Source organism: Crocodylus porosus, unplaced genomic scaffold, assembly GCF_001723895.1.
Source record: "Crocodylus porosus isolate Cpor-Errol unplaced genomic scaffold, CroPor_comp1, whole genome shotgun sequence".
Classification (NCBI taxonomy): domain Eukaryota; kingdom Metazoa; phylum Chordata; order Crocodylia; family Crocodylidae; genus Crocodylus; species Crocodylus porosus.
Genome location: NW_017728924.1, coordinates 14581765 through 14608947, shown reverse-complemented (window position 1 = coordinate 14608947; position 27183 = coordinate 14581765). Strand labels below are relative to the sequence as shown.

At 41.9% G+C, this 27183-nt stretch overlaps 1 protein-coding gene across 3 annotated transcripts in view; it reads left to right on the top strand.

Moving 5' to 3' along the window:
- ATRX (ATRX, chromatin remodeler) overlaps positions 1 to 27183 on the top strand; it is a 146510-nt gene that overhangs the window by 67774 nt on the left and 51553 nt on the right. For all 3 annotated transcript variants that reach the window (XM_019540375.1, XM_019540377.1, XM_019540376.1), the window contains 6 exons: positions 2048 to 2147; positions 3535 to 3714; positions 4119 to 4260; positions 7175 to 7284; positions 9127 to 9273; positions 9945 to 10122. In XM_019540375.1, coding sequence (XP_019395920.1) covers positions 2048 to 2147; positions 3535 to 3714; positions 4119 to 4260; positions 7175 to 7284; positions 9127 to 9273; positions 9945 to 10122 — 857 coding nt within the window. The remainder of the gene's footprint in view (positions 1 to 2047; positions 2148 to 3534; positions 3715 to 4118; positions 4261 to 7174; positions 7285 to 9126; positions 9274 to 9944; positions 10123 to 27183) is intronic.

Here is a 27183-nt window from a genome sequence, read left to right as displayed (position 1 = left end):
CTGACTAGAAAGTCCTAGAGCAAGACTTATTCTAACCACTAGCCAGCAGGTCCCTCCTGCACTGCTGGCCCTGACCCAGCTCCTAAGCTGCATGGGGTGCTCTCTACCTGGGTGCCCCAGGGCACCTACAAGCCTTAAGGGCTAATTACATGGCTCCCTCTGCTCTTACACTATGTCCCATGCCTCAGGTGTTTCTGTACTGTCACTCTCTGGGGTTTGGCCTCCTCAGCCTCCACCCCCTTTCTCTGGTTGTGCCTTCTCTCCTGGGCCCGGCTTTGAGGCACGAGCTTTAGTCTTGCTCTCTCGGATGTGGGGCCCCTGTCTCTGCCCCTGTTGGGCTGCTGGGCTCCTACCCCCAGTTTGCTGCCCCTCTTGGGTGCCGGGCTCCTTGGCCCTGCCTTGGGCTTTGCAGCTCCATGCTCTGCCCTGCTCCAGGCTCAACCCTCTCTGCTCTGAGTTTGCCCCTGGCAGGGCTCAAGGCAATCATGTGCCCCTAGGGCACCCATGGGACTTCCAAATACCTCCCCTCACAGTCCTGACCCAAACAACCAGCATGAACTGGAACCAAAAGATAAGCCCGCTGGCTATAACAATCTTCTCTCTGGGCCCAGCAACTGCTCCTTCAAAACTTTCCCTCGCCTCTGGTATCCGCATAACCTTTCAACTCTGGGTTATATCCCTGTGAGCTCCCAGAGCCTCACTGCTCTCCCAAGGTAGCACAGCAGTTCATTTAGCATTCCCTGGTAGCAGTAGCTTTCCTGGCCAGGAGCTCCTAACCCTGTGGCTTGCAGGGCTCAACTGACTTGAGGCCCCGGGCTTATGTTTCCCAGGACATTGCCCCCTTCCAGTCAAGAGAGTACCCTGGGCTGTCTGCAGGTCCCTGCTAATTGATCTCGTTGCCCAGTAATTATGGCAACCCAATTGTAGCTGTGCCCTGCCTAGCACACTGTGCTCCCTCTCTGGGCTGATTTCCACCTTGAGGTAACAGAGAGTCCCAGGTTCTCTGTTTACACTGTGTATATGAGCCTAAAATTAGAATTATGGTATTGGAATGATTTTCATTTCTGCAAATTGACTGACCAGCAATAGCCAGGAAGTTCAGCTGAATTAGAGTTTCAGTATGTGCTGGCAGAGAATTTTAAGCCTTGGTTAGCAAGAGGATAAGACTGTCAAAGTACTAAGTATTTTTTGTACAAAATGTGCTGCAGTCTAAGAACAGTGGATTCTTATTAACAGTTAAGTTTTTTTTTTTTAATCCTGAGCTGCTTGGCAGTTATCTAAGATGGACCCTTATTATTTGTGTCTTGTGAGAGATTGTTTGAAAATAATCAATTACCTTGTTTCTGTTGTCCCACAAAAGTGACATCCATTCAGACAGTTCACATTTTGTGTTCAACTACTACAAAATTTGTGTGGAATTGCTTCTTCACCACTATAGAAACTGTGGAATCACTTAGGTAAAACTGCTACAATTTACCTTGATAAGGTCTGTAATTTGGTGTTACTGCATATCTGGCAATGGCAGTCCATGCGTGGGAAAATATAATTTTTTATGTCTATTAAAGGCAGAAACAAACCAGAAAACTGATATGATGTACTTGTTGTAAAAGGATAGGAAAAAGCTAGTGGAGTAGCTTCATTCTAGGCCAGGAGTTGGCAACGTTTTTGGGTAGAGTGCCTAAAACACCTGCAGCCTCGACTTGTAAGATGCTGGGGTGGATGGTGGAGGAGCAATGAGGGACCTAATCCTTGATGTGGCTGCGCAGCCCTGGCCCCTTCCCTGAGGTGCAAGTGCCAAGCAAAATGCCTTTGCGTGCCAGGCTCTGGCATGCATACTTGGGGTTGCCTACCCTGTTCTAGGCGAATGCTTAGTTTGCTTTTATGGCATTAGTGAAGTATTTATAAATATAAGTAACTTCATTTTAGCGAGGGATGGAAATATCCTGTATTAAATGGAAGAATATTTCATAAAAAGAAAATCAACGTTTTTATCCATTCTTGGCAAAGCATGAGTGGGGGTTTTTTGTTTTTGTTTTAATATTTTTAGATCTTCTAAGAAAGCCGAGGCAGAAGAAAACCGCAGTTACAAGCAAAAAAAGAAAAGGCGACGCATTAAAGTTCAGGAGGATTCCTCCAGTGAAAACAAGGTACTGGTCAGAATGTTTGTTCTGAATGAACTGGTGAAACAGCATAATGACCTCTGTGATTTTGATAACAGCTGTCAGGGTAGTTTGGTCTCTAGATCATGCATTTCCAAAGGGTTGGATGGGACATTTGTCTTTTTCAGTATATTTTGCAACATTTTGAATCTATTAAAATTCAGCAAATAATTGTAGTAATGAAACTTCAAATGTGCAGATAACCTTTTGCTAACTCTTCTCAAATAATAGCGCATGCCCTTTGGCACATGTTCTGCAATACAAGACTTAAATGCAGAGCTAGATGAAATCACACTGAAATATGTTTTGATTCGTTATGAAAGAAGGAAAGAATATTCATATCAGTGCTTCAGTCTACTCAACTATTTTCAGTTTACAACATACTGTAGGTGTCTAAGTGGAAGAGTTTTCAATCAAGGATCCAAAGCTGGCCACAGTATCAACTTTAAGGATTTTCTTGTAATGTAAAGCCATCAGTAACTGAAATAATTCACACTAAACTTATTTCAGCATGATTTCATCTAGACTTGTATTGGTCGCGCACACGTGTGTAGGTTGTCTTATAATCAAGTCTTATTTGATACAGCTTGCAGTGAATTGAACATTCCAGCAAAGGCTTGAGATTTATATTTATTTTTTTTGTTAGCATATAAATTCAAGATATCCCGGTCCATTCAGAGAATTTTTTTAGTCAAAATACTTTTTTCCTCCTTGTTTAAAACAGTACACAAAATTTAAATATTTAAGCTGAACAGTAGAAGAAAAAAAAATCCCTTGCCCTTAGGTTCCCAATGGGAGATTTTTTCTGTTCCTGATGGCAGAAAATTTCCAAAATTGCTTTATAGCCAAGCCCAATTTCAAATCTAAATTGGAAATTTAAATGCTTGATGTGTCTTTATTAGCAGTAGCAGCAGGCAGTGGTAGAGAGATCAGCTATCTTTTGGTATTCAGGAGAAACAGGGAAGAAGAACTTGTAGATTTTCGTGATGCCTTTCATACCTGGAATTGCTGGCGATGTTAAATTTGGGCATATCAATGCATGTGCTGAGTTAAAGGGAAGGACATTTTCTAAAATCGTGTTACCTAACATTTATTTGAAAGTACCGCTAATGTAGCAAACATTCATAATTGCATAAAAATGCAGTTAGCACACATTCATGATTACAAAATCATATAAAGAACGATAAACTGTCTTTGAGTTTGTAATAATTGTTTTAGATTGTGCTGGTTGTTAACTGGTTTAAAAATCAGACATATTCCCCAGTGCCTAAAGGAACCCTGTTTGTCAGGAATTTGACCACTAGTTCAGAAGTCAGGATTATAATATTTTGTCTTATTTTTCATATTAACAATCAATTCTTTTGAATTCTAATAGAGCAACTCTGAGGAGGAAGAGAATGATGATTCAAAATCTCCTGGAAAAGGCAGGAAGAAAATCAGAAAGATTATTAAAGATGATAAGCTTAGAACAGAGACACAAAATGCATTGAAAGAGGAGGAAGAAAGAAGAAAACGTATTGCAGAAAGAGAGCGAGAGAGAGAGAAACTGAGAGAGGTATGTTTTATATACTGTATGTGGAATATTGCTAGGTAATTGAAATGCTGGTGCTATTTTAAAGGCATAAATTTAGGTAAGGTAAAAAATATAGTGTGTTTTTAAAAAAATGTAGGTTTATATAAGCATACAAATCATTCATGAAAATGAAACTTATAACTTTGCAAATTCTCCATCCTTCAGTAAGCAGTTTTTCATGGAAACAAATCCTGTAAATCAGCATGGGAAAAGATAAAAGAACTAGGTTTTTGGTTTTGGTTTTTTTTAAATCTTTTTGAATTTAGCAAACAAGGGTTTTGCTATTCTGAATTTGTCTGTCTCTAGAAGGACTCAAATTAGTCATGGGCAGTGGATTCCTATTATGCAGTATGCTTTTTTTTTTTTTTTTTTTTTTTTGCTTTCAGGTGATAGAAATAGAAGATGCTTCACCTCTGAAGTGTCCTATTACAACCAAACTGGTTTTAGATGAAGATGAAGAAACCAAAGAACCATTGGTGCAGGTTAACAGACATATAGTTACTAAACTGAAACCACATCAAGTAGATGGTAAGAAATTATGAAGAGAACTGTTTAATTGTTTTGGGTTTTTTTCTTTTTAATACTTTTGCTGGGGACTGTGGAAGATGTTTGAAAGATCAATTCAAGATAACAAAATTTGTAGAATTTGACAGGTTTCTTAATTTTTCTTTTGTTGGGAACACATTAATCTGAAGAAAATGAATGCAGACTTAGCATTGTTGATTTTCTGTAGAAACGTAAAATCAGTGAAATGTAGGGCTGGGAAAGACCTTCCTTCTTTTTCTTTCCTTTCCTCTATCCCACCCTTTTCCTCCTGCCTGCTTTAAGGGAGAATGATTCATACCTGATATTACTTTATTTTACCACCCTAATAGATAGTATTTTGTTTTAATACTTTAGCCTCACATTTCTTGGGGTTTTTAGCCTGTCCCCAGTAGACGTAGAAAACTGATCACATTCTTCTCTGTAACATGCTTTTTATATAATAAAAAATGGTTATCATGATTTTAGCAAGGCTTTTGACAAGAGTTCCCATGACGTACTCATTAGAAAACTAAGGAAATAAAGACTAGATAAAGTACTGTAAGGTGGATATGTGATTGTTTAACTACAGTACTTATGTTCATCAAGTAATCATCAGTGGCTCAGTGTCTAGTTGGGAAGAGGTCTGTGTTGTTTAATATTTTCATTAATGCTTTGGGCCAGGAACAGACATTGCACATAAACTGGTATAAGTAATTGGAAATGGGTTGAAATCTGTAACGTAACAGAAGTTCAGTGTGTGTAAACTGCTTTCAAAGTGGCTGAAACTAGGGGTGCCCTGACAAAGTTCTCTTTGTCCCTACCCGATGATTCACCAGCCACATCGGCTGATCTGATAACCTATATTTAGTAATAGTGCAAGGCATTTTAAGCTACTGACATAAATTAACCTGCCTGGTCCAGCCTTCAAGGAGGAAGGCGGTAACTGCCTTATTCTCACGCACATTGTCCCCTCGCCCATCGCTACTGCCCGCAGCCCTGCTGCCTGTGCAACCTGTGCTGCTGTCTTAGGCAGATGGGGTTGACCCTCACATGGACAGCAGTGCCAGGTGCATTTGGAGCCCTGTAGCATGCTGGTGCTTCAGTGCTGGTGGGCTCCACACAGCCAAGCTCCCACAGACGCTGGGGAGAAGCCATTTTTGCCTGGTGCCTGGGAGAGCAAAATGTCCCTCATGTGGCACCTTACCTCACCCTTGCACAGCCCAACATATCTGCAGCAGTCCCAGTGTTTAGGCCCCTGCTGTGCTGGGAGCATTGCCATGGCAGCAGCAGGAGTTGGTAACAGTCCCTTTGTTGTTGAGTATGGTGCCCTGTGACTGCTCCCTGGTGCCTCCTCCCCCTTCCACTGGTTGCCAGGACCTGTAGTTTACCATGGTGCAGGGACCGAACTGTGCTTGCCAGGGTGCTCTGGAAACGCAGCTGTAATTATTGGCCACAATGACCAAAACCAGCCAATAGTCATTAACATCGTTTCTCCTTTTATTAGTGCCTATCTGATAGCCAGCCAATTATATCAGTGCTCCCCTACCTGGGACTAGTTTAAGATAAACCTGGATGAATGCAGTATCAGACTTAATTGATTTAGGTTAAATTGGTTTATTGAAATTCTGTCCCAAATCCCCTCCAGATTCAAGTTAACTCGCACTCCCCCAGCATCTCAGGATGCTTTGCACCTCCCTGCAAACTGTCCCTGGCAAGATGGGCATGCTAGCCTTGGCCCAAGCTGTATGCTCCAGTTGAGTAGCAAAGTGTGCTGTAGTGCCCCCCCAAGCTTCTGGCCTGAGCCACTGCAGGCATGTGGCTGTATTTCTGGAATCAAAAGTGAATGTTTGTTCACTTGTGTATCAGCTCAGTCTACGTAGTTTAGACTAAACTGCAAAGATTAAATCAATTCAGCCTCTGGCTTTTTGACTGTATACTTAGGGTGGGATTAAGTGCCCACTTAACAAATTTGCAGATGGTGTCTGTTTGGATGGAGCTGCAGACACCCTGGTGGAGTGGCCTTAGGATTCAAAGTGATAAATTGCAGAAATGGTCAAAAATCAAAGTTAATTGAATGCAGTTCACTAAGGACAAGTGCAAAGATCTGCACTTTTGGACAGAAAAATCACATGTGCAAATACTGACTGGGGAATGACTGGTTATGCCACAGTACTTCAGAAAAGGGCTTGGGAGTTGCAATGGACGATAAACTGAGTGTGCTCTTGTTACAAAAAGGTCAATGGCATTCTAGGCTGTATTAATAGGAGTGTTACTTACAAACTAGTGAAGTGATTCGCTTTCTACTTGGCACTGCTGAGACTTCACCTGTGTCCAGTTTTGGTCCCTTCATTTCAGGAAAGATGTGGGCAAATAAGGAGTCCAGTGGAGTGCATTAACAGTGATTAGAAGCCTTGTAAACTTGACTCTAGGAGGAAAGGCTAAAAGAACTGAGATTTATTTTGTTAGAGACTTATTGAGACTCTTCTGCAGTGCTGCTGCCTAGCCAGCTCTTCCCATAGAGTGAGCGTGTAATTTCTTTCTAAGTACACCATCCTTCACCACATTTTCAGCATGTCAGTTTCAGACCATTTCTCCAATCTATCAAGATTATTTTGAATTCTGGTCTCATCTACCTGGCTTGGTGCTATCTACATATTATATAAGTATATCGTTTAGTCCAGTTTTTCAGGTCATTAATGCAAATATTGACTAGAATGAGGCCCAGGACACACCTGTGCAGGACATCAAATACCTTTACAGTTTGATAGCAGAGTGTTGACAACTATTTTTAGAGTGTGATCTCAAACAGTTGTGCATCCACTTCATGGTAATTTCACCTATATCTTTTTAGAAAAGACCCTGAAGTTAATGTTTATAATACTTTTTTTTTAAAAGATGTCTTTAACATTTTCTCCAGGTGTTCAGTTCATGTGGGACTGTTGTTGTGAATCTGTGAAAAAAACAAAGACATCTCCAGGCTCTGGATGCATTCTTGCTCACTGTATGGGTCTAGGGAAAACTTTGCAGGTAAGGTTCAAATACTTCTGACATTAGTACATCTTTTAGTACAGACTTAATTCTCCTGATCATCCAAGTTTTAATGGGTTTTGTGGTTTTGTAGACATAGCTCATCCTGTCTTCCAGGCTGTGGCCTTCCTCAAAAAGAGGAAGTAGATTTTTGTAATGTTCTGAGAGAGTTGGTGTTTATGTATTTATGAGTTATAAAATGTGTCCATGCACTCTGAAGTTACTGGGTGTTTACATTGTGCTAATTTAAAATATCTAGAATGAGATGTTAAATGTATACTGGAATGGTAGTGTGTGATGTAAACTATAAGTAATATGTATTGTTTCCTCATGATTCAAAATTATAAAACATGGTTCCTTTCTGATTTTGTAATAATAGTATTTTTTTTCAAGTACCTTATGCTCTTTAATGCATTATTATTATTATTATTATTATTATTATTATTATGTTTGCTGTTTAAATTGCATCCTTCTTTCTGTGGCCCCTGGAATATAAATTTTGCCTGGCACGTTTGAAAGACCTGTTTGCTCATAAATTGATTATTTTTGTTGTGCTGCTTAAGCTGAAGGCAGGTTGAAAAAGAGAACTTTTCTATAGAAGTGGAATCTTCTGAGGTGCTGTGCTCATCTTAACAGTTCAGTCATTCTCAGGATTAATAGTGCACGTTTGTCCTGCCGACTACAAGTCCTAAGGAAGTGCTCTCTTTCACATATATTTGCAACTTAATCTTTTAGCATTAATACTTAATACATCCAATACTGAATTGGATATAATCTGATTCCTAGAACTTTAATGTTGTGTATTGAAATTTGTGATGTGAATTAGGTTGGATGATCTGATATTAATATCTGAATGGATTATAAATTTAAGTGAGGACATTTTTCACAGAAGAGGGTTTCACAGAAGTCAAAATTGATTTTATTTGTGTATGCAACTATTTTTCAGTGCTTATCTCTATCCTTTAAATGCCTTTGTGTTCTTTGAAACAAATAGGTCTAATACAGAGTTTAACTGGCTTTGTCAAATGAAAAGAGTAGTCATGAACTTACTGGATATCAGATGCACAAGAAAAGCCCAAATGACCTATTTCCTTGTGCAGTCTTTTTTTTCCTCTGTATTTAAACATCTTTAGCTTAAAATGTTCAACACAAAAGTAGTTCTGTTTGCAAAAGCAGTGATGCCATTCATCCTCGGTGGTGTGGCCTGATGCAGGCTAAAAAATGTTTGGTGTCTAATGAATGTTGCATATTTGGAGCTCAGAATGAAATTTAATATGGTGTACAAAATGGGTCACCATACTGATGGAATTAACAACTTTGGAAATCTGCTGCCAAGTTTCAAGGAACTTTACTCTTTCTTCATAAGAAATTTAAGGATTTGAGCATATTCTCTCTGGGGAGAAAGGGAGGGTCAAACGTGACTTAGAAACTTGGTAAATTGTTAAAATGATTTAGTAAACCTGGAGGGAAAGACGAGTTTTATTCTCGGCTACTTGGAAACAATATCCCAAATTAGAAAGCTGAGTAAATGAGGAACTTGAGCAAAGCTTCTAGCAACACAGCAATAAATCTGCCATGTTAAGCAGGGAAGGAAATTTGGCTCGGAGAGAGAATTCAAGACACAGATTTTGTTTTGGAAATCTGTGAATTGAAGCATATTGTGTAAAGTGGAAAATGAGTTGTTTAAATAACACTCCCCCCAAAAGAAACTGTTTAGAGAAGATGTTTGGTGTTTGTAAAATTTGGATGTACATTTAAGTGGACGAAATGAGGGTTGCTAATGTGTACTTCTTGCAATCGGGTATTCTAGTACTAATTTATTTGTTGGCTTTCTGTTTGCAGGTAGTGAGTTTTCTCCATACCGTTCTGTTATGTGACAAGCTGGATTTCAGCACTGCTCTTGTAGTATGTCCATTGAACACAGCTTTGAACTGGCTCAATGAGTTTGAAAAATGGCAAGATGGTTTAGAAGATGATGAGAAATTAGAGGTATTTCATTCTTAAACTTTTCTTTAGTCTCATACTGAACAGTTTGGTGCAATTTATTACATTTACTCACTCAAAGTACTTTATTGATTGGGTTTTAAATATATGGAAAATGTACTTTCATTAGGGTTGAGTGTTTTAATAGGTTACCTTGAAGTAGGCTAGGACCTTTTTATTTATAGTACATCAACTGCTCTGCAATAATTGCCTGTGTGCATTCCCTACCCTCATGTTTTTCTAGAGAATAGAATAAAGGAAAAGCTACCTTGCATTTACCCCAGGTTAAGGGCATGCATATAAACATTTACCACAAAGTAGCTGGTGGGCTATAAATTCACACCCTAGCTTACCTTGTGGTAATTTGTTGCAGTGTCTAAATTGTTAGTGTAGCACAGAGGTGGACAAAATGTGGCCCAGGAGCCAGATGTGGCCCGTTAGGCCATTCTATCCGACCCGGGGGACCCCTAAAAAAATTTAAAAAATTAATATTGATCTGCCCTGGGCTGCCTGTCATACGGCTCTCAATGGCTTGCCAAAACTCAGTAAGCGGCCCTCTGCCCAAAATAATTGCCCGCCCCTGTTGTAGCAGGTGTGATCTAGAAATATAAAAGTTTTGTGATATATTGTTGAAATCTTTAAAGCAGATACCATGGTTTAGCTTTCTCCCTCTTAAGGTCTGTGAATTAGCAACTGTGAAACGCCCTCAAGAGAGAGGCTACATGCTGCAACGATGGCAGGAAGAAGGAGGTGTTATGATCATAGGCTACGAAATGTATCGTAATCTTGCACAAGGCAGGAATGTGAAGAGTAGAAAACTTAAAGAAATATTTAACAAGGCTCTGGTTGATCCAGGTAAGCAAAATTTATTTACACGAGTACTCGTAGGTATCCATCAAAGGATATGAGCTGAATTCAGAACTTTTGCAAGTGGAAAATGTTTTTCGCATCTTTTAAAAATGTTTAGGAAAATAATTTTAATGGTCATGTTTTAATGAACATTTTAAGCTGTTTTTGTTCACAGTTAACTTGAACTCTAAACAGGTGATCTCTAAAACAATCTTGCGTATTTCATATGCTATGATTTAGTGTGTTAAGACTAATAGGCTTGCAGGTTAGAATGAAGTGAACCATTTATGAACAAGATGCAGCTACAGAAATTAGATTTGTGGCCAAAAATAGCTCTCTGAAAGTAGCACCTTATCTAGGGGTCTGCTCAATCACAATTGTCTGAAAAATCAACTTAAATCAAATTGATTTAAATTGCTGGTCAGAAAGCCTCTATTTAATCATTATTTTCTACAAGAAGTGAATTTTTGTCATTTGATATCCTTTATTCCTTTAGCTTCTTGAAATTAATATAGTCCATAGCCTGTTGTGACCTACTTACAAAATTTTTTCTAAAAAGGTTACATGAATATATTTAGTCTCAGTAGTATATAATTAGATGTTATAATCCCTATTCCATAATCATATCTTTTGAGCTTTAACTTATCTTAAATTAAAAATATGTGTGTGTAGATTTTTTTTAAATGCATCTTAATAAGAAAAAAGATTAAATTAAAAAAAAAAATCTGAGTAAAACAAAAGTCACTGATTTTTTTTTTTTTTGTCCACCCTGATGCTGGCTTCCCTCTGGGAGCCAGCGGTCATTGCTGCTGCTGTGGCCCAGCCTCACAGCCCATCTTGGGAGGAGAAGGTGCTGCACAAAGGGAAGCCAGTAGACAAGATGGCAGCCACCCTTTCGTTTCTCCTCTCCCACCAGGGCCTGTCCACCAATCAGCACTGCAGGGCAGGATCAGCGGCGCATATCTGGGAAATATCTGTGGAATATGCCCTTTATGCCATGACCAACCTGTGAAAATTTGTTTAGTCTCACCATGATTTAAGTAGGTCCCTACCTGTATCTTACTATAATTTAAAACATTGCAGTATTCTGGAGCATGAAGTTGAAATGAAAGTGTTGATATGAATTTACTGGCATTAAGGAGCATTTAAATTTGATCTGGCATTTTGCATTTTAGATAATGCTGAAACGTGGGGGGGGGCGGTTCACTCTAGAGTCTAAATGAGGTTAACAACAAATGCCAAAATGAATGGTCAAAATGTGATTCTCTCTCCCTGTTTCAGATCCTATAACCAAGAAAAATCTCTCCGTTATGCAGTACTATTTAATACAGTACAGAAGCTATTCTTAAATTGGCTGGTTAAATTCTTAATTTGTATTATGCTTTGAATATAGTCACTAAATTTAAAAATCAAAAATCGTGTGGTTAGTTTAGTGTTGACATGTTTTTTGAACTCTTAGCCAATAAATCGTTGTTGTAGTAGTTCTGTGTCTTGCTTTTTTTCTTTTTAAAGGCACCCAGTTGGTTTTGTACTGTAAATATTGCAGTTCTGAAACGATCTGTATAGGTGTTCTTAATATGCTCACTAGCAGTTGAAGGTATTTATATACAGTGTAATGTTGAGAATACAGGCTGAATACTGTAACTTAATACACTAGTGTGTTTGCTGAAAATTTGTATATCCTGCTTCAGCCATAAGCGAAAAGGACCTGGCTGGCAGTTTTCATTTGAGTTGTTTATGGGTGTTTGGTCCACAGGATGATAAAATTAACAAAACTTAAACCTATTCAATGTATTTGATAAATAGATTGTAGATTTGCTTCTGCTCCAGTGAGTTTCCAAGAGCTGATGAAAACTTTGAATGAATGGCTAAACTTAAGAGACGCAATACTCTTTCCACCCTGATTTTAGGTTTTATAAAACAATACCCCAACCCTCTGGGCAATGTTGAGTATCCCTACTGGGGAAATTAATGAGCTTTTCTACTAATTGTGAAGCTGAGATTCCTGGATGGGTTTTGTATGAATCAGGAAGCTAACAATTGAGGGAGAATTTATACTCATGGGCAGGAAAAAAATCTGTAGTGAAAAAGACCTGTCATAAGAGGGTTGAAAAAAAATGTTTATAAAAAAATTGCAGCTGCTTGAGTTGAGGAGCCAGGGTCATGCTGTGTGCTTGACCCATGACCTCTCTCTACCTGTGAATATGTTGGCATTTGAAGTACAGTCGGAGCACTTTACAGTGGAACATTCTGTAATTACTTTTACAAAGTCATGGGAGACTGATGGGGGGGTACCAGAGGTCTATAAAAGGGCCAATGTAGTGCTACTTTAAAAACAGTAGGAGGACCTGTTAGCCTTACATCAGTTCCCAGGAAGTTGCTGGACCACATTATAAGGAAGTCTACTTGCAAGCATCTGGAGATAGATGGCATGATCACAAGTAGCCAGCATGGATTTATCAACAAATCATGACAAACAACCTTGATCTCCTTTGACAAGATAACTAGTTGGGTGGGTGAAGGGAACGCAGTAGAGTATGTATGGACTTCAGCAAGGCTTTTGATGCAGTCTCAAATGCCCCTTTCTTTAACAAATTGGATAAACGTATGCTAGAAAAAAACACTATATGGTGGATAAATAACTGCTTTCTAGCTGCAAGCCAAAGGGTATTTATAAAAGCAACCATGTCAGAATGGCAGGAAGTTTTGACTGGAGTCATACAGGGGTCTGTCTTGGGCCCAGTGCAGTTGATGCCCACTACTGGGTAGTGGAATAGAGAGCTTCTAGAGCACATTTGCAGATGAGACAAAACTGGGAAAGATTGTGAACACACTGGAGGACTGGAGAACAATTTAGAATGATCTTGACAGCTCCAGCCTAGCTTTCCAATCTAATAGGATCATGGTCATAGCTGAGAAATGCAGGGTGCGGCACGTTGGGGTGATTAATCAAAAATACACAAAATGGGTGACAATTGACTGGATGGCAGCACTGTGGAGAAGGATCTAGGAGTCTTGGTGGATTGCAGAATTGCCAGCTACACAAAGGGCATGTCGCAAGTTAAGCCTCACCTCCTCCCTGAGTTCTTCTCTGAACCCTCCCTCATCCCTCCCACCCCAGAGGTCTGCTTTATAGTTTATACCCTGAGGTTCTGGAATAGAGGCAGCAGGGCCCTTCAACCAAGCAGAACTGGGGCAGGTTACTGCTGCCGGGGGAAGGGGATGGTGTAACACTATGAAGAACCAAGTGAACCCTTCTCTGGCCCATAACTGCTGCAGTTATATAGGGTGCATAAGGATCCAAAGCCCTGAACTTGGCATGGCTGCAGGGCCAGGGAAGGGTTCACCTGGCTCTTGGCAATGATGCCAGACAGCTTCTCTTGCAGGATCCTACCCCTGCTGTGCTTCATGCAGCTGGAGGCCTCCTTCTCCCCCTCCCCATCCTAATGCCTCCAGGACTGCGCCACACACAACAGCTACCCATGCTGCTTAGCAAGCTTCCATCCAAGCTGCATGCGTGCACAGCTGCACACGCTTTAAAACCGTGCCATGCATAACCTTATTAATGCCTGCCCGGAGAGGAGCTGGGCAATGAGCTGGGTGCAGAGCATGGCAGAGGCACCAGAGCTGGTGTGGGACACTTACCAGAGGTAAGCTCAGGCAGCAGCTCCTCCCCAAGGCCACATGCTCCCAGAGGTGAGGCGGGGATGGGGGTTGGGGCTGGTGCTGGGGAACTGCTCCGCTTCCCAGCCCTAACACCATATGTCTTCTCGCTCCCAGAGGAATGGCGAGGCGGGGCTGGGAGTCGGCGGCTGGCACAGGCTCCACTGGCTCTGGGGAACTGCTCCGTGCCCCCGTATTACCTCGCGGAGTGAGGAGGCATATGGCGTCAGGGCTGGGGAGCAGAGCAGTTCCCCAGAGCCTGCACCAGCCCCCGCCCTCAGCTCACCTCACCTCTGGGAATTGCCGCTGCCTGCCCCGCGTGAGGACTGAGGAGCTTACCTTCGGTCAGTGTTCCACACCAGCCCCGGTGCCTCCCTTCCAGTTCTCAGTCAGCTGCGTCTGGCCCATAGCTGGGCCACAGCATAAATTCTACTAACTGATTGTGTCTGGCCCGTGGCTGCCCCACAGCACTCCACTGTGCTGCTCTGGGCAGCAGTTAGCATGGAGAAGGGTGGTGCGTGGGATCCACAGTGCTCCACATAGGGCCAAACCCTGCCCGCATCCACCTGGACACTTACTGCGGGACACTTACTGGCGGACTGCGTTGAAATAGGGAGGCGGGACCGAAGCAGTGCACTCATGGACCTCTACACCTTAGAGGGAACATTGCTGCTTACAGTCATAGAGTCAATGGACTGGAAGGGACCTGTAAGATCATCTAGTGCTTGAGGCACTTATGAGATAGAGTAAAGAATTCGTACGGACTTGTATGAATTCCTTACCTTTGCCTTCTGCATGCTTCTTTGATGAGTGCACTTATTGTAGCATTGTTGGACCTAATCATCAGGACATTTCATAGACCTGTTTCAAACACGTCAGCTGGCAGATCGTGTCAGATTCAGAAACTTCAGTGTACTTACCCTTGCACACTGAACAGGCTGTGAATACTTTTTTCTGAACCTGGAGAAGTTCATTTTGGCAGTCTCTATTAAGAGGCAGTGTTTGGTAAAACTCAGTTCCATAGTTCAGACTGTTCAGAATGCTAACATTTAAATAACTTGGTATTGGATTTAAGCTGAATACAAAAAAGCAGAAATGTCTTTTTCTTGTCCAGTAGTTTCTGGACATGTTTGGCTTGGCTAAATTGCTTCACGACTATCCCATTACTTGGATCTTGCTGTCTTCATGAGTCACAATGCTGTCAGTATAGCTGGCTGCCAGTAAAAGAGGCAGTTATGCAGTTATGGAGATAGTGCTTGCCTACTGCTGTGATGGTAAATGGGAAAACCTTTGCCCCTGGGAGCTGTTTTAATTTAAAAAGTGGCAAAATTAGAATTTGAACAATAATTTAATTGGATATGGATGGTTGTATTAAGTACTGCTAGGCTAAATTTGTAGTGTAGATAATGCAGTATAAGCTTCTATGTAGTTGGGGAACCAGAAGGGAGAAGTTTAGCCAAAGTTTATGGGTGGGGAAATAGTGCAAGGAATGATTTCATTAATTAATTAGCTCTGCTATGTGAAGTAATAACAGACTTACAAATTAGTTCAAGGCAACAGATGACATCCCATAATGCCTTGTCTTGATAAAATACTGTTTAGCTTATTGATGGCCATTGTGCCACATGAAGTATTTCACTTGCTTTGAATTTTTTTCTCGGTAATGCTAATTAAAATTCCATTTGTGATACAACTTGGAAACAGCTGTATAATTGACATTAATGTCATTCAGATCTATTTGATGTTTGTGGACTTGGAATAGAAAGAGGAGCTACAATCTACAGAATATACTGTCTGAATATACAGCTAAATGGCACTTCAAAATCTTTTTAATTTCTCAATTGCTGGTGAGACATAAAAACAAGTAACCTTTCTAGTGCTTTATTAATGAAATCATGTTGAAGATTTCAAAGTGCTATGCAAACATAGTAGCATATTTGTTTTGCAAGTGCCAAAATTCTAGTAGGTAGAAAAATACATGTATGAAATTAGCTATTTTAAGTCATGTTTTCATTAGTGGATGAATTTTATATCAGTATTTAATTAAATTAATTGTACATACTTTTATTCCCTAATATTACTGTGATTCAGCTGACCATGATATATGTTTGTAAGCTAAAATTTTAACTGATGTGTAACTATGGCTCATAGTAAACTTGTACCGATAATATCTTTGATTGATCTTCCATGCATCTTTTTCTGTATTCTAACAGTACTTAAGTCTTGATTAGGATTGTCAGTCCAGTTGTATTTTTTGCATAGCATCCAAAAAACACTTAGTCTTAACGATGGGAAGCTGCATGGCATACAACAAAAGCAAAGTGGAGTGAGTAGTGGGTGGAGAAAGAGGGTCTCAGTAGTGGGAACACAAAAGTATTAGCAGATGTAGGTGGAAGAACCTAAGAGCTGTGTAATTTTTGCCATTTTTAATTAATGAGATGAAAGAACAATAGATTCGAGTTTACTAAAAGGCCACCTATGCTAAGAGCATCATAGTAACAAATGATGGCTCTCTAATATTTGTGAAATTACTGCCTGTGCTCTAACAGTCCATTTGTAAATAACAAGAGATTCTCTGAAGTAAGTGGTGATACTTGGTTATTTTTGTGTTTTCTCATAATTTGTTTATGTTGGAAGACAATTCACTGAGTGCTTTTTGAGTGGATGAATTGAGCAAATATACAAGTACAAACAAATTTTCTCTCCAGTCCTGTGTGTCATTTGAGTGTAGTTCATCTTTGCCAGTAAATGAGAAAAAGAGCACAAAATCGTTCCAGTAACATAACTAAGGTCATGCTGCTCTGGTCCACAGATTAATACTGCTCTTAGAATTTATTGCAAGGGAACTTGGGATTTTGGGCAACTGGAGAGGGGTTTTTTTACTTTCTGTAAAAGACCCAGGGAAGCACAGGTGGCAGCCAGATCTGTCTCATCTAATTTGCTGAAAACTTGTCAAGGGGGGTTGTTTCATGACAAGAAAGGAGAGCTAAGAGAACAGCTTGACAAGGTTGGCTTCCTCACAGGTAGACATCATGACTGAAGTTTTGCTAGCAATATTTAAAGCCAGCACTGGGACATATCTTTTTTTTTTGGGTAACATTATAAAATTGCTGTCCATGGCTTGGCAAGTGCAGGTTCAAAAAGATACGCCTGTATGCTGTTGTGGGGTGCTAATCCTACTTTGGGGTGACTGCTATACTGCTCTAAGAAGTTCCTTGTATTTGAACTAGTGTTGAGATGAAGTTCTCAACCAGTGAGGCTTGACTGAAACCTGAAGTGCCAAAGAGCATGTGCAAGCTTGTACCACACTTGCTGAGTGAGCAATAGAAATCTGTGATTTCCATCTCCTTCCCTGTTTCTTCTCTATGTGCTTCCATTTCCTCAAGCCAGTTTAACCCACAGGACTGCAACACCCTTGTTGGAGCCATATCATCCAAAGAGCACTGGGGGAAGAGGAAGAAGTAGCAAGTCCCACTTTCACCCTAGTATCACAAGCAGTCCCTTAACTCCCTAAGAACAACTGGCAACCCCCCACCAGAAGGGACAGGTTAACGAATAGCTGAAAAACAGTTCCCACTACGTCTCCTGTCTACTTCTAAATGGTGGTAGAACATAGTAGATTATGAAGCAACTTCTTGTCTTTTTTATGGCTCAGACAAGGAAGACTGAGAATTGCAAGTGCAGAATGGGTGCTTAATCCCCTGTTTGGTAGTCCAAAGCCACTTGATAAGCACCCTGCCTCCTGTTGCCATCTTGGGAACGGAAGTCTCCTCTCTCCTCCCTCCCCCAAGAGTACTCCCTATGGGAAGGGGGTTTGCCATCTTGGAACTGGAAAACAAAAGTTGTATACTAAAAATCAAACATCCATAATAACATTTTCATTTTATTTAAAAAAAAAAAAAAATTATCCTGAGTTGTGTGTTTGCATTGTATATACAGAAGTGATTCCATAAGAGCTCAATGACATCCTACTCTTGTATATGGGGGGGGAGGTGGGTTGGATGTGAGTGGGTGGGTATGGGGTTTGTGTGTGTGTGTGTGTGTAGCAGTAAGCAGGGCTCCCCAGAGAGGCATGTGGGGGAGGGTGTGGGTAGTATGTGGGCTTTGTGATTGTGTGGGGTGGGTGGAGTTTGTGGGTATGATGGGGGGTGTGCACAGGAGCCCCCCTGTGTGTACCCTCCTGAGCTGATCAGCACCTGCCCCTACCCCCCAACAGCCTGGAGCCCATGTGCCCTGTGGTGCCTCCCTACCACTGCCAACAATGTGCAGCCCCAGCATGCAGCAGGAATGGGGCAGCTCCTTCCACCTGCCGCTGCTGCTGCCCCAGCTCCATGGTAGTAGCAGGGACCTGCACGCGCAGCCCCAACTGTGTACCTGCTCCCAACTTGCCTGGCTGGATTGGACAGTAGCAGTGCCAGGCAGAAATTATTGCTCAGCTCAGAGGGAAAGCAGCCCCTTCCCCTTCTTTTCCACTGGGCAGCTGCTCAGAGCCCACACCAGGCTGCCCTGCGTCTCTGTCATAGTCACCTCTGGGCTGCCCTGCATCTGCTCTGCACTGCCACTGCTGTCATGTTGGGCAACTCAGAGGCAGTGGTGATGGAGACATAAGGCAGCCTGGTGCAGTGCAGGCTCTGCTGGCTGCACCAAGCACTGTCCAGCAGCAGCGAAGAGGAGGGGCTGCTTTCCCCCTGCAGCAAGCAACAGTTTCTGCCTGGTGTTGCTGCTCAACCTGGACAAGTGAATCGGGAGCAGGCATGGGGCGTGTCAGGTCAGGGCTGTGCACACTGGTCCCCACCACTACCATGGGGCTGGGGCCAGTGGTGACAGCAGTCAGAAAGCCCAGGCGGCTGTAGCTCTGCCTAGAAAGGCAGTTTAGCCCTACTGGGCCAGCTGGACGCACCATGATAGAGTGGTACCTTGGCCAGGCAGGCTGGACAAAGCCTCCAGCCTGCAGGCCATATTTTGCCCACCTCTGATATAAAGTAATGTCATATTTGATACCTACCTGGTCATGATTAGTGCTCTTCAACTTGAAGAACTTAAAATTGGGAAAGGCATGAACACTTTCTACTCTCTAAAATAAAATAAAACAAAACAGACAAGTAACATTTCTAAAGTCACACCTGTGTGAGTTAATGGTAGCCTTGAGAGAGAAACTCATTCATTTCAAGTCATGGGGCCCTGTCTCTTGAATGGTGTTACTGCTTAATTCTGTGGACGCTGGATCCATTCTTGTTCCAGTAAACATCTGTCCATTGTGGCATTTTTAGCATAGCTGTCAGTTGAACTGTCTAGTCATTTAAAGCTTAAAGAAATGTTCCCCTTGAGGCATGTATATATATGCTCTGAATATTTTTATGTTTAAAACTAATCTCAACAAGAACATCCATGTTTAGTAACCACCTCTGGTAATCCTGATTAAACAAAATCTTTGCAAGTCTGGTGACTAAGTGAGTGATTTGCATAGCCACACTCGGCTACAATTTTGATTGCCAGAAGTCATTAAGATTTTGTTAACCTGCTTAACTTGTAGGCTAAATACAGACAGTCAGAAAGCCTGAGGCTGGATCAATTCAGTCTTTGCAGGTTAGTGTAAGCTACAGAGATTGAACTGGCAAGCAAGTGAGCCAGTCTCTTTTGATTCAGGAAATGCAGGCATATGCCTTCAGGGGCTCAAGCCAAAAGCTGGGGGACACTAGAGCACACCTCCCAGCTGCTAGTTCCAAGGCTTTTCCCCCCCTCCGTGCTCAAGTGGAGGGGGCATGGCCAAGCTGTAGCTCAGAATTAGCTGGAGGGTCTGCCTGGGCAGCGGGGGGGAGGGGAAGGGGTAGCACTTGCCAGGCTGAAGAGGGGGTGGGTGGGGGAAAAAGGTAGTGGCACTGAATTCATAAAAGCTTGAACAATAAAAGTCCTTTCTCTGAAGCGAGCATGTATTGAACAGAAGGGAACAACACTGCAGAGTCCTGCTAGCTGTGATCATGGACTACAAATCCCAGAGGCACCTGGAAGCAGGAAGAGGAAGTGATGAGCAACCCTGCAGAGTCCTGCTGATGTGGGTATGGACTGCAAATCCCAGGGACCTTGGGGGCAGCAGGAGGAAGCAACACACAGCTGATGCTGGGGGACTGATTTAGCTTGAACCCAGGAAGGGGTCTGGGACAGAAGTTTCATAAAACAGTTTGACGTAAATCACTGAAGTCTGATACTATATTCAACTAGTTTTATCTTAAACCAGTTTCAACCATTTTAAAACTGATTTGTGCCCTGAGCTTATGTTCCGTTACAGGTTTAAAGCAGTTTCTGAAGACTTAAACCAGTTTATGTGCAACTTCTGTCCCTAGCTGTAATAATCTGATCTGGTTACTGATCATTATGTTCTAGGTCAAATCAGCTACCCAGGGCAGGTATGGTTCGCCTATCAAATCAGCTGGGAGACTTAACAAATTCTTGACACTCAGTGGAGTCGGAACAGAGAATATTACACCGTAACAAAGAGAGAATAATAGGCCTGTGTGAAGTGGCTAGTATTCACTTCAGATTTGGCTGATATGGAGGACAGCGATTTGAATTGCTGTCCCGAATCAAATTCGGCCACTGCCAAATCTCTGAATCAAACAGGCCCCATCCCTTGCCCACACTCCCAGCCTCGTCAATGGCTGCCCAGCCCAGCCCCAGTCTCCTGGCTCTTTTTTTTTTAAAGCCCCCACACCGGTTGCTGCCAGGCTGGGGGCCAATCCCCACTGCACCCCACTGCCTTGTGCTGCATAGGGGGGCTTAGCCACAAGCCCCCAGAAGCCCTATAAGCAACTGCAGCAGCCAGTGAGTGCGGGACTTTTTTTTTTTTAAAAAAAAGAACCCCAGGAGCTGCAGGCAGGCAGGGCAGCTATCAATCGGCCTGGGAGAGCGGGCGGGGGATGGGGGCTCATGACAGCTCAGCATGCAGTGCAGGGCAGTGGGTGGCAGTGGGGATCACCCTCCTCCTGCCTGGTAGGAGCTGGTCAGTGGGGTCTTTATTTATTTATTTTTTTAAAGAACCAGGAGCTGGAGCCAGGTGGGGCAGCCATGTGGGGGCTGGGAGAGTGGGCAGGGGTCTGAAGGTGTTATGGAGGGGCTGGTGGAGCAGGCAGGAGATGGGGCCCCCTATGGTCTCCTCCTCCAGCCCCCTGCCCCCTATTTACCGGCACAGAGTCCAGGTCCAGCTCCCTGTGGTGGTGAGCAGAGATTGCCCAAATCTCCAAAGTTCTTTGAATCTTTTTCAGAATTGATTCTGAGAGCTTTGCATCAATTCGGACCTTTTTATTGGTCTCCTGATCCAATTCTGATTCGGAGATTTGGCCACTGAATTGAATTGGCACCCGAAGCTTTGATAGGCCTGCAGAATAGCTCTTGGTGCTGAAAGGGCAGTTTGTTTGAGATACTACAGGAAACAATAACCTAGTGTGATTCAAAGGAAAAGGACTGATAAACATTGTAAAGGAATCTGGGCAGAACTAGAGACAGTTGCCTGAGACTAAAGAAAGTATTTTTACTTTTAGGCAAGAAGCAGAAAGTCCTGGAACCAAAAAAAGATATTTTGATATGCTTTTGAAAATAAACTAGAAAGGTTTATTACTATTTTAGATGGCAAATTACCTTATGTCAGTTTGCCCTCCCCAGCGCCATCTTTTTTTTTTGGCCTGTTACCCGTGACCTGTGAGGGGCACCCTTGAAGTCCCTTTAATGTTTCTCATGTCCTGCTTTCTACTCGCCTGCCATGCCTTGATGAAAATATTATACAGATGTTCTTGTAAGCGGGACACTGCCTATTGTATTTTGTATGTTGGGGTTCTCAGCCACCACGGGCCTTGACCCCTGTCTTTCTCTAGCTAGGCTTCCCCGTCTAAACCCACCAGAGAGGGTTTGACTTCAAGGCTCTAGCTCCTCGGCCTTGGGGCTCATGGCCCTCCTTCTTGCCCCTAATCTGGAGCCCGGGCGCTCTGGCCCAGAGGCCCATCCGCTGGCCCCACGGCTTAGGAGCCGCAAGTTCAAGGCTGGGTAGTAGTCCCAAACCCCACTGGCCCAGCCCAAAAGCACACAACTGCACTCCCCGATGCACCTGGCCTCCCGGACCTTTTATGAATGCGCCCAAGGCGCTAATGAGGTCTCCACCACCCCTACAGCCTTGTCCACAAACCACCGGTGTTAATCGATCAAAAATTATAAACAGTATGTCCATGGGCAATAACTGCCACAAAAAAGTAATTAAAGAAGGCAGCATGCAGGGGTTTGTGCTTCTGCTCCCCACCGTCCTTTTGGGGCTGCCTCTGCTTCTCTGAGTGTCCTCACTAGTTCCTCTCCCACAGCAACTGGACCACTCACCAAGCCTTGCAGCATATTTCCAAAGTGTGTTTATGCTTGTAAGTACGTAGTTTTGTGTGTGTGTGTGGACTAAATAACTAGTAGTGACTCAGATCTTTAGGAAGTAGTTATAGCTATTTTCAAGGTGCTATGTATGACATTTGTCCTTAATAAGTTTTGGCTGCATGAAAAAAGATAACTTGACCTAGGCTCACTCACTTAAACGTAAGATGAATGTTGGGTTGATCATTATGGATCCGAGCATATACCAGATGTAACTTGTGTAACGCAGGTTGTGTATGACCTTACCATATGAGAACTGCCCAGCATTAGAACAGTAATTTCTGGTAAAAGTACTTGACTGACTTCTGTTGTCAGAATCATGGTTTAGAGTAGAAATTTTGAAATTTTAAAAAACTTTTTATGAAAACTTCTGAATATGGAACAGCTTTTATCAGCTCTTTTAATTGGCTCTAAGTAACAGTGTCCTCCTTTTATCCAAATACTTTCAACTTTTTATTTTGACAGAATGAGGCAACAGTAGTGGAAAAAACTGACCCCAAGTGTTTGCTGCCGTTTGGGAAGGCAGTTATAATTAGGGTAGCTAATAAATGCTGTTAGTGGTTCTCTTTGGTGGTATTCTGTTGCAGAAGACTTCTCTTGAGGCACCTACAAAACTCTGGAAGAAGGTGCACTAAAAACAATATCTGTGCACGCTTTCATTGTGAATTCTCTCCCCCTTCTTCCCCTCCCTCCACTCCCCTCTTACCTTAAGGGACTTCACTGATTTGTGATGGGCTGAACACATTATCTCCTTAATGAATATGTTTTCATTTTTTCCTTCTTTGAGTCAAATTGTATAATGGATACTGTTGAACATCTTTATGGCTTTCATGCTTTTTAGACAGTTATTTGGGCCCATCACATTTACAGAGCTCATTAATATACTTTATTGAGATTTGTAGTACTGTGTGAAGTGGTACAGATGATCTGAAATGCTGTCTTTAGCCTTTGGAAAATTATCTTGGTTAATCTGAGTAATTGCCTATTATTTATCAGATTTCTTATAGTGAAAACATTTAACAATTTTGTGTGTAAACATCCTGACATCCATGCATGACAGAATATGTTGTCCTTCATTCCCTGTCATTAGTTTTTTTGAAGTCCTGTTTCATGACTATATCAGCAAAAAGTTAAGATATGACTTTGAAGCTTCTTTTTAGTACCCTATATTTTATTGTGGTGCAAGTTGATAAGAGCCATATATTTTAAATGTATCTACTTACGGCTGCATTTTAACTTTACTTCCTTCTTAATATTTGAACTTTTAAGATGGTTTGTTTTAATTAAAATTGTTGAAGGCTATATTTACGCAGTGAATTTTCTAGGTTGAGGAAAAGCTTAAAATAATTCTGGCATTTTTAAAAGATTCACACAGCACTCCATGTCACTTTCTCTTGTCACGTTACCATTCTATTGAGAGGTCTTTTTCCCTGATTAAGTAACAAGTTGGACTTGTGTTATTGAAAAAGATCAATTAGCATTAACTCTGGTTTATAAATGGTTTCTAAGTTATTCAGTCATTTCACCTCTCACAGTTAAGCTTGCCAGTTCTTATATTTTTTTTATGACAAAGGATACATTTTTATAAAAGAAAATCTTTGTTTACTGACCAAGTACACTTTAATATTTTTTTTTCCAATTGCCTTGCGAGTTTAATGTGAAATCTTTAAAGGTTTTTCTATGTTTGCCTGATGCTTCTGGAAAGCAAGATGTACAACTTAGCAGTTTTTGTAGCCAAAAATAAATTAGAAAAATTCTGACACTGCACAAGATATGAGAGAACTGTAATGATTTAAGAGAAACAAATGCTGATAAGGGTCTCTGCCTGGTGTTAACAAATATTTTACCATGTGTCCTATCAACTGGCTGGAAGTTGAAGCAGGAGAAATTCAAATTGCAATTTAGGCACACATTTTCAGTGCCAATGATGATTAAAAGAACAAACTTTGAAGGAAAGTGATGGACTCAGCAGCTTTTTCTGTCTGATCAAGATTTGGGTGCCATTCTGGCTTTCAAACTGAATTTATTGGATTCATTTCAGGGCCCTTAGAGCCAGGCCATCCAGATGCATAGAGAGCCCCACAGCTGGATAGCACACTGGATTAGCGTGCAGAGGTGGCCCAGGGCCTGATCCAGGTGCACACAGGCTGGCTGGAAGTGGTGTGGCCTAGATCCTGTAGCACAGGATTCAAGGAGTCGGTGTGGAGTCCAGTCCTGGCTCACTGGGTTCTGTCTGGCGTGTGGACTGGCCCTGAGCCACTGTTCCAGCCCACACCAGCAACAGGTTGAGTGCTTCTGCTTTAAACTGTGGTATTAGATGCTGTCAGGTGGTATATCTGGGTTGTTTTATCAGAATAAATATCCATTATAATAGCGTGATTAAAGTTTATAAAGAGGATACATAGAGGTTTTAGATGTGGCATGGTAGATTAATGATTGAGCACTGTTTTTGTGCCCTCTGTTAAAACAACATCTTTCCTGTGCCAATATTCAATACAGGCAAGCCATTATCTTACACATTCGGCATACAGATAGCTATGCAGGATGTGACATGAATACTACTGAATGCACTAGCAATGCCTGCTATTCAGTGGCAAAATTCAGCATATGGAAGCGAGTACGCTAAGGAAGTCCTGTTTCAAGAGAATTTTCAAGCTGACTGTAGTAAGCATCATGAGCAGACTGTTGCATTTCAAATTCTGTGAAAATATTTGCTCATTAATGCAATTAAGCCATAGATTCTTTTATCATTCTAAATATGAGACATTTGCACACAGATGCAAAACGAGAAAGTTGATACAGGATTTTGACTTGAAACAGTAAAATGGTTTGTGACCAAAAGACTTGTGAAGTGAACCGTCATGCCACAAAGTTCAGAAATGATTTGTTCATATTAAATTATTTTCTCTGGAGGGAGCTCCAGAGGTCATCTAGGCCAACACCCTGCTCAAGGCAGAATCATCCCTATCCAGACCATCCTATACAATCCATATTTTAAACTCTGCATAAGACTACCATCGACCCTGACATAACACACACCTGCCGCAGGTAAAGCAGGGGAATGGTGGCAGCCTGTGTTCTGCTTCTATGAAGTATTATCAGAGAGCTTCTGGGTAGAGGGCCATGCTCCCCACTACAGAGAAAAGCAAACCCCCCCCCCAGAATCTGTACCAGATCTGACCATGAGGTAAAATTCCTTCCTGGCCCCAAATATGGCAATTGATTTGACCCTGAGAGGAGGGGCAACCCTCTAGCCAGAAACCTCCAGTTTGGGTCCCAGCAGGAGCACTGGCACACCTGAGTCAACGTCTCCAGCCTTGGGTATAGCCAACACCAAGTACATCTGAGGGAGGGTTAAAAAGACTCTGACACATGCCAAAAGGTAGGGCAGAGGCAACCAGCAGAGCCCACAAGCATGGGAAATACCCATAGTAGAACATGGGCATAGCTGCATCTAGATCATCCCTGACCAGTGGCTGTCCAATCTCTTCTTGGACACCTCCAGGGATGGAGAGTATAAGGCTTGCCTAGGCAGCCTGTTACACTGCCTTACTGTTTTAACAGTGACGAAGTTTTTCCAGATATCCAATCTAAACTTACTGTCCTGCAACTTCAAGCCGTTAGTCTGCATTGTCCACTCTGTAGCAAGAGAGAAGAGGTGCTTTCCCTCTTCTTTATGGCAACCCTTCAAGTATTTGAAGACTGCTATCATATTTGCAGGAGGCTGTCATGCCCCCCTTTCAAGCCACTTTTCCACAAGCTGAACACACCTAACTCTTTCAGCCTCTCCTCATGCAACTTGCTTTCCAAGCCCTTTATTATCATTGTCACCTGCCTCTGGACGCTCTTTAACTTCTCCATATTCTTTTGAAAATGTAGAGCCCAGAACTGAACACAGTACTGCAGATGAAGCCTAATCAGTGCCAAGTAGTAGAGGCATTATCACCTCCTATGTCTCTCTCGCACTTAATACTTTATTTAAGCATTCAGAGTGGTATCACATGAGGAACTATCAGTGAAACTAGAAAGAGTAGGGATTAATAGAGGAATTGCCACTGTGTAAGGAACTGTCAAAAGAGGACTTGATAACAGATAGTGGTGAAAGGGGACATGTCAGGCTGGAGAGAAATTACTAGCTGAGTTACTTGAGTATCAGTTTTGAGACCAAGCTTGTTGAAATTTTTCGTTAATGACCTTGGCACAAAAAGTATGAGTGTGCTGATGGAATTTAATGATAACACAAAGTTGGGAGGTATTGTCAGTACAGAGGTGGATTGAATATCCTAAAGAAAGAACTGGATGACCCAGAACAAGAGTAACTGAAAAGGAATGAAATTCAGTCATACCAAATACAGGGTCATGCACTTACAGATTAATAAAAGAAATTGCTGCTGTGATCTGGAAGCTCAAGACTTGTTAATGACTGAAGAAGGGAAAAACTTGAGCGTACGAGTTGATCACAGGATGATTGAACTGTCAGTGTTACCTTAGGTTATATCAGGCAAGGTATTTCCAGCAGTAATAGGGAACAAATATTAGTGCTGCAAGGTGCTGATAGGACCCCATGTGGAATACTACTGCTCTGGTCATGGGTGTTCAAGAAAGATTATTTCAATAGGTGAAATATCAGGAGATAAGAAGAGGAATGGAGGGCCTGTCATGTAAGAGGAGATTAAAAGAAAGTAATTTGTATAGCCTAGCGATAGACTGAATTGCTGTTTGTAAATACTTTGTGGCAGGTGATAGAAGAGTTCTTTCAACTAATAGACATATTAACACAACAAATGGGTACAGATTGGTCATACATAAATTGAGGCTGGGGAATTGAAACTTTCTTACCATCAAAGATGCTTAGAAGAAAGTCTTCCAACAAGCATGCTGGGAACAAAAACACCTAATTAATTTAAAGATGGAGACTGAAGAGTTTATGAAAGCAATTATATGACAGTAGCAGGAGACTGGTCCCTTTCTGTTAGGTTTCCCTATGATTTCTCTTCCTCTCCC